The following is a 7,725-nucleotide window of genomic DNA, read 5'->3' as shown; positions in this document are numbered from 1 at the left end:
TTTAGCGAAGCCTACATTTTTAAGGCTCTTAAGTGCAGAGCTGTGCTACGTGGCTCAAAAAGGGAGTGTGCAAGTAAAGATACGCATCAAGAGTACTTGAATAAAACATAATGTTTTGTTCCAAAAATTCTCTTAATATGCAAGATACATAACGTGGAGCAGGGAGAGTGGGAGAAGAGCACCCGATTGAAACTTCTTTGCCACACTTGTAGAAGAATCCAATTTTTTTTTCGTATTGAGATATGACATCTAGCTTTATAAGTGTCAATTAATTATATTTTTCCATGACTTGCTTATAGAAGCTTGCAGTGATGTCTTTCTTAATGCTTTGTAGCATTATATATTAAGAGCTCTGGTTTGATTGTCATTATGAATTTGGATCATGAGACATCTCTCGGTATCTGTCAGTTTTATTGCCCGTCTGTGCTAATGCACAGCAATTAATGTGATTGCATTAATATGCACCAACTCAAGTCTCCTCCTTTCTGTGGAATAATAATTGTGAGGTCTAAGACTTCTCTATTTCGTGACAGAGCTGTGAAAAGGCCTTTTTAAAAAAAGACCTAAAATACATAATCTTTCTTCTTGTTTCTTTTCAATTGAGCAAGATATTTTGATTTGAAACACATATTGTTATCCTGTTAGGCCTTGTTCAAAGGGCCTCTGGTCCCTTTCAGTTTTGCATTTTATTGCTAGTCCACAGGATGTTTTTGGTGTTTGTGGGTTTTCTATTCCTATTTTCAGAGGGGAGTTCTGGTTATACCTTTTTCTGTCATCCAGGAGCCCAAGATAAAGCTGAATCTTTCACCTAAACTGAGTACCACAAGCAGCTGGTTTCATCTAGCTCAGTAGGGATGTGAAACTTCACGTAACGATAACTGCTTACCTGTAGCTACCTCTGACTTGAAACTGGGAAAACCAATCAATGGTGTGAGGAGCCTTTACTGTAGAGCGATGTCCCTTCTACCGTTCACATCTCCGCAGATGCATTGGAGGCTCTTTGCCGGGCTGATGCCTGCTCTGCTTGTGTAGGTGGTGCACTGTCTCACTGAAGTCTGCCTTCTTGCAGGGAGCGGATTCCCAATGTCCTGCCATGGATGATGACAGCCAGGATGAACTGATAAACAAGCATGCTGCACTAGGCAAGGGCAAAAGACAGAGTCTCGCGCTCCTCAGCGAAACAGGTAAATGCAGCCTCAGCCTCTCTACATGTGCACGTTTATAGTTCTAGGTTGGAGAACCTATTGGTTTAACCTCCAAAGAGAAGTAAAGATATATTTGTGACCATTTTTTTCTTTTTCCCTGAGAATTTTTTTGGTTTGCTTCCTAAATTCTGTATCTCAAACCGCTGGCATGCTTCCCTTGAGTTTCTCAAAACAGGTAGTTTTGATACCACTGAGGAAATCTGGGGTTTCACTTCATATATAATGTCCCGAGCAGGAGTTCTGGTGTGTCCTTCAGTGTTCTGCCTGTCTGTCTGCATCAAATAGATATTTCTTCTCTTTTGTTTTTAAGAAAGCAATGGTGGAAATAGCTGTGATTCAGAAGATGATACCGGAAGCGAGGAAGAAGAAGATGACACTGAGGAAGAGGGAGGTGAGGAGGACAAGGAAGAAAGTGAAGATGAAGAATTAGAAGGTAGGTCTGTTAATGTGCGTTAACAGGCATTTTTTTTTAATAATTGGAGGAAGAGTGGGATGAAAGCTTTCATCCAGAAATTAACCATGAAATGTAAATCCACAGATGCTGTCAGGCTGATGCCCAAATCCTACAGTAATAAACATACAAGTAATATTCCCCAATTTCTAAGTTTTTAAAGCATTTGTATGTTTGAAGACTATCCGCTAGCCAAAGTGGTGTGATTATAGTCAGTAGGAGTGAACTCTGCCCCAGCATGAGTAGAAAAAAAGTAAAAATTGCAGCAATGGCTCATGCTATTTTTTCACTTACGAAAAGCACGTTTGTTTGTTTGCTTTGGCATGGGGCTCTAAAGTGAATGTTGTGATGGGGAGTTTTGGAAATAAATTACTGTTGCTGTTAAGCCTAGGGAAGAGGGAAGAAGACTTGACTAATTTTTCTTTGAAAAAGGAGTGTGGATGTTACTTGGGTTTGTTAATTTTACTGAAAATGTACTCTGTAGATGCATGTACTTCTGAAACTGCTGCACTCAAATTATTATTTGGGTAGACAAAAAGAGTTTTTTATCACATCTTAAAGCTTGTTGGGAAGGCAAGAGCGCGGTTTTCCAAGTTACTAGTTAGACTGATTTGAACACAGACTAAAATGTTGATGCCAGGTGCCAAAAAGCTTTATTAATCCAGTGTTTAGAGTATTCTCTGCTGTGTCCAGACAGGAGAATTCAATAGAAAAGACAAAAGACAAAGGCCCCATTTTCATTATTTAAAAAAAAAAAATCAACAAAACAACAACAGCTGTTCCCCCCCAAAAAAAATTTGTAAAAAAGTGAGACTTTTTTTAGGTAACTTTTTGCTGCTTCTTGAAAACATCGACTTAGTTCACAGGTTTTAGGGCAAGACTAACACATGTCTCTATTTTGTACTAAAAATAAAAATACCTTTCAACAATGTGTGCTGAGTGTTTAAAATTATTTTTACTCAAAACTAAGCTTCTTTAAGCAGTCTCCAGCTAGACACCCAGATCCCTTGCCTCTCAAAATCATGATTTACCAGTGAAATCTTTAACCTGTTCTTCTGCAGGTGAGCGTATGGCTGCTTCTTGTCCTCTGGAGTGTCTATTTAAAAAAAAAAAAAAAGTTGGATACATGACAAGTTTATTGTAACTTTATTTTTTAACTCCATTGTTCAGTGGTAGCCTGAGCCTACTCTCTTGTTGTTTTGGTAATCTGTTGTTTTTCTGCTGTCTGTCCTTTTAATCTCTTGCAAGACTAGTCACGTTATCAGGCTTTATTTTTCGCCAGAGTAATCCATTGCTTTTTAGTGAAGGGATTTAGGAAAAAAGAAAACAGCAAAAATTATTGCCTCAAACTAGGGGGGGGCTGTGCTTCACCCTTGCAGCCCCATAAAATAAGCTTACTTGGAATTTTCTCTGAACTGGTACCCCATCCTGCCCACCCCCTCTGCCCTCGCTGCTGAAGCCCTGCAGCACATGAAAGTTGTTTTTCATCTCTCACTTTCTAAGATTGCGAAGATGATGATGAAGAGGAGGAAGAGGAAGAAACTGAGTCTGCTGTGGGGGGAGTAACTGATTCTCTGAAATTAGAGCCACACATAAACGGAGCGAGCATTTCTTCTGATGAGGACGGTGAAAACTGTCCCATTTGCCTCAACACGTTTAGGGATCAGGCTGTTGGGACTCCTGAGAACTGTTCCCATTACTTCTGCTTGGACTGCATCGTGGAGTGGTCTAAGGTGAGCTGTTTTGTCCCTGGTGTCCTGTGGCCTTCTGGTGTGTTTTGCTCTCTTCCCTCTGATCATGCTGTCCTGCTGTAATGAAAACAAAACACTGTAATATTTATATTTGCTTTCTTAAAGTTTTTTACATACACTTGGGTTACTGCTCTATTTGGCAGGATTCATGTTGGTGAAGTGTAGATCTGTTTTTCTTGTACCCATCCTGATCTGTTCTGTTCTCTGAAAGCTGTAATGTCATAAGCAAGTGTATTTCTAGGCATCTAAAATTCTTTTTTTCAAGTCAAGACAACAGTAATACTGGTTTTCTCTGTGTGTATGTGTATATTTCTCTGTATATCTATCTTTATCTCTTGTTGAATTGTGTGTTGTGGCCGTTGGATGGGGGTCTGTTGTGACAGTGAACATCTAAACATAGAAAAGTTAAAAGAATACTGACTAAATCAGCAGTTTGCTCTGAATTCAGTTTTCAGTCAGAGTTCCTTGCCACCTAACTGTGTAGTTCCCATAATCATCATCCAGGGTGAGAATTACAACAAAACTTCCTGTGCATGCAGCAGTACCAGTGGTAATTAAATCTAAAAAAAGTGGATAAATCACTCTTACTGAATATATTTGTAAGCCATTTCCAGTTGCTCATTTGTCCAAAAGAAAGAAAATGCCCGAACACATGGGCACTATTTCAAGGCAATGTTTGGAAGAACTTTGATGTTGCTTTGGCAATTGAATAATAATTAAATGACTTCAGAATAATAAATGCTTTTCTAAAAATGCACATTTTCTCTGATACAATAGGTTGTTTGTAAACCACATAAGTCAGGTTTAAGTACTTAAAATGTCAAGACCAATAGCTGTTAAAATTATTACTACATTAATGCTTATTACATTAATAATTGAGGATTTCCTTTTTAAAAATTGAATCAAGAGATGTGATTATTAACTGTATGGGGAAATTTTTTTTTCTTTCTTTCTAGAATGCAAACTCCTGTCCAGTGGATCGAATTCTCTTTAAGTACATTAGCATTCGGGCACACTTTGGTGGTAAAATCCTAAAAAAGGTAAGCTTTCTACTGTAGCAAACAGCACGGCCAGTTGCCACAAAATAGCTATTCAAAGGTTTACACTTCTAGCATGTTTATCTGATATTTGGTATCTGGATGAATTATTTCTTTCCTGTTTTGAGATTGCCTTTTAAGGAGCTGTTACAATTTTTCTTCCTCCTTAACCACGTTTGTGTGGATTGAAGCGTGACATCACTTCTGATGGCAAGAAGGGTGGTTTTCATAACTGCCTCTTGTGCATAATGGACATTTGACTCTAAGTTGTTCTGCATTGGTAAGCCTGTCCACGTGGGGAAAATGCCCCGCATACTGCAAGTGCTGTTATAATATGAATAGGAATAATCTAGGTTATACATGATCTCTTCCTTATGTCTTGCTACCAGCTATACTGTGTAGCAGTTGGGTTTGTAAGGGGAGAGAGGCACAAGGCAATAGTAGAGCTCTTAAAGGTACAGGTTGAGTGTGCTAGTAGTCTCTCACAAAAGAATATTGAAGAGCTGCCATTGCTCTTTATTAATATCAGAAACATGTTGGGTTTCAGGGGACGTTTAGGAGTTTGATGCTCTGTTTTCATGAACTAGTGGTTTATTACTAAGTGTTTGCATTTTAACAGAAGTGTGAATTAACATTTAAATCATACGTTTGGGGGGAAGAAGCTAAGCTTGCTCTCTTTTGTCTTGTTTTGGGTTTTTTTTTTGTTTGACTACTTTTCATCTTATTTGGGAATTTTGGTTTCGCCTGTTCTCAAAATGCTGTTTTCTGTAGATGTTGGTGTCTGACGGTAGACAAGTTCAGTAGGTGTTTTCAAGCATTTGATCATGTCCTAGATGTGTTGAATGAACTAAATGAAAGTTCTGGTATGTAACAGCCATTTTGGTTCATTCACTTTCAGATTTTGCTGCAGGTACTGTTAATGTGATAATAGATTTTGAAAAGTGCCACATTCTGCATAAAATGTGAATCCCTCTTTTATTTAGATTCCTGTTGAGAACACGAAAACTCAGGGTAATGATGGAGAGGATGATCCAACCTTCTGTGAGGTGTGTGGCAGAAGTGACCGTGAGGATCGCCTGCTGCTGTGTGATGGCTGTGATGCAGGGTAAGAAAGGTTGAAATGAATGTAGCACCTGCATGATTGCAGATGGCACTGCAGGGCTGGCCAGTGTTTGGTGCACAGGCACTATCTGGTCTGTAGGCTGCCCCTTGCTGCTCTCTTCAGGCTCATCACGTGGCCAGACTTGTATCCATGTGCTTATAGTGCAGACATCCCCATGATGTGATAGATCTGTTTCTGGTCATGTAGCAGCGTACGTGTGGAGAGTCCTGCACGCATCAGTGCTGCAGACCACCGAAACAGGTGACCATACCTTCAAGTGATGAAGATATTTGTGCTCATCCATGCAACATCGGGGTGCATGGAGGGTAAAAAACATTTATCTTTTATGTCTCCTTGAGAGGGTGCGTGACTTGTCCCAACTGACTGGGCATTAGTGCTGTGCAGGAGAAATGCTTAAGATTCACAGTTTCATGAAATTTTGAGATCTCTTCTTTATAGCCACAGCTATTAAATGATTCCCTTACTCTTGCTTACTTCTATCTCTGCCTAACATTTTTTTCCCCCTCCTTGATTAATAAAATAAGTGTTTAAGTAGAGGCATCAAGATACTTGAACACAACTTTGGGCCTACAGTCTTCTAGAATTTAAAGCTCTTATACTGTTTAATCGGTCTTGCAGCATTGTCAGTTTGATGTCAAAAGTTACCCATTGAACAAAGAGAGATACTTGATTGCAATGAGTATGTAAAATAATCTTTCAAAAATGACTTCTAGCAAGCTAACTAGACACCTGGTAAGTCTCGTTTTGTCTTTGTGTGCTGTAGTGTCCATATACACTGATTCATCTTCTGGAGAAGAGACAAAATCAGGAATGCTAAATATTGTTAAGCGTGTCATCAGAACACCGAGTTTAAAATACTTAACCAAAACCAGCGTTTCATAGGTCTTATCTGAAGTCATGTCTTTCAGTTCTTTCTGAACTTTCATAAGCCTTATCTGAACTCAGGGTATTGCTTCAGATTTTCCGTTGTGGTCTCTCAATAGTTCCCCTGTTTTTTTGTTTTTTTTTTTTTAATTACTATTTTTTCACGTCTGATACAGTTTTTGATTTTTATCTTATTTTCCTAAAATAAGTTATTTATAAATGCTTGACTTCCAGAGTTGGCACTTCCTGAAGAAAGAGCTTGCAGTCTTTACTAGCTCTCCAGGGCTGAGATTAACTCTAGAAAAATGTAGAATAGCTTGCTTCAAATCCTGGTTTTATTCCTGTACATTCTCTGTCTGACCTGACACGAGTTGAAAATTTCATCAGTTATTTTTACCAACAATTCTAAAGCCAATGGAGTCATCCTGTCTTTCCATTGCTTTTAGCTAGATGCGGCTTTCCACAATGTTTAAACTGTGTGGTATAATGCTGTTTACTTAAACAGTAACTTAAATTCATAAGATATCAAATCTTTTTCCATTGAAACCATTTTCAGGTAAGACTTACTGGAATATGACAACCTAACTTTCTGAACTGTGTAACAATAGCATTAAGATTGCTATGAATACAAAAGTGCACATGTCTAGACACTTGAACAAACAGTAGAAAAAGGGTTAATTGCATTAATGGTGTGACACATCAATGTGGGACTTCATTCAGGTTACCAAGTAGCAAGAAGAGTAACGCTGATATAGAGGCAGGTGTCAAGAAGATGAAGAATAGGGCTACGTCCATGACCAGAATTCCTTAATTTCACAGATCTCACTTTTCTTATTGTTTGTGAGGACTGAGACAAAATAATGAGGCAGAAGGTCCCCAGAAGCATCCGTTCATTCCTTAAAGGTACATGAAAGAAGTCTGAAATTAGTTCTTCGCTGCCAGTCACAGAGCCCAAGAGATGTGTTAAGGACTTCATGGCCAGTGTCTCTTGCCCTCTGCATTGCCCACAAATAAGCTTGGCCAGACTGCTTGGCCACACAGAGTCTTTGTGCTTGTGAGTGGGTGGGTACAAGAGTGCAAGTATAGAATCATAGAATAGTTTAGATTGGAAAAGACCCTTAAGATCATCAAGTCCCAGCGTAAACCTAGCACTGCCAAGTCCACCACTGAACCATGTCCCTAAGCACGACATCTACACATCTTTTAAATGCCTCCAGGGATGGTGACTCAACCACTTCCCTGGGCAGCCTCTTCCAATGTTTAACCACTCTTTCAGTAAAGACATTTTTCCTCA

At 39.1% G+C, this 7,725-nt stretch overlaps 1 protein-coding gene across 2 annotated transcripts in view; it reads left to right on the top strand.

Moving 5' to 3' along the window:
- The first annotated feature begins 1,075 nt into the window (after window positions 1–1,075).
- PHRF1 (PHD and ring finger domains 1) overlaps window positions 1,076–7,725 on the top strand; it is a 30,692-nt gene continuing 24,042 nt past the window's right edge. For both annotated transcript variants that reach the window (XM_009323431.1, XM_009323430.1), the window contains exons 1-5: window positions 1,076–1,184; window positions 1,516–1,638; window positions 3,160–3,389; window positions 4,364–4,447; window positions 5,428–5,549. In XM_009323431.1, coding sequence (XP_009321706.1) covers window positions 1,094–1,184; window positions 1,516–1,638; window positions 3,160–3,389; window positions 4,364–4,447; window positions 5,428–5,549 — 650 coding nt within the window. In that variant the 5' untranslated portion in view covers window positions 1,076–1,093. The remainder of the gene's footprint in view (window positions 1,185–1,515; window positions 1,639–3,159; window positions 3,390–4,363; window positions 4,448–5,427; window positions 5,550–7,725) is intronic.

This window comes from Pygoscelis adeliae, unplaced genomic scaffold (assembly GCF_000699105.1).
Source record: "Pygoscelis adeliae isolate BGI_AS28 unplaced genomic scaffold, ASM69910v1 Scaffold5, whole genome shotgun sequence".
NCBI classification, from domain to species: Eukaryota; Metazoa; Chordata; class Aves; order Sphenisciformes; family Spheniscidae; genus Pygoscelis; species Pygoscelis adeliae.
Note: the sequence above shows the minus strand (reverse complement) of the source record. Positions and strands in the feature narration are given on the sequence as shown.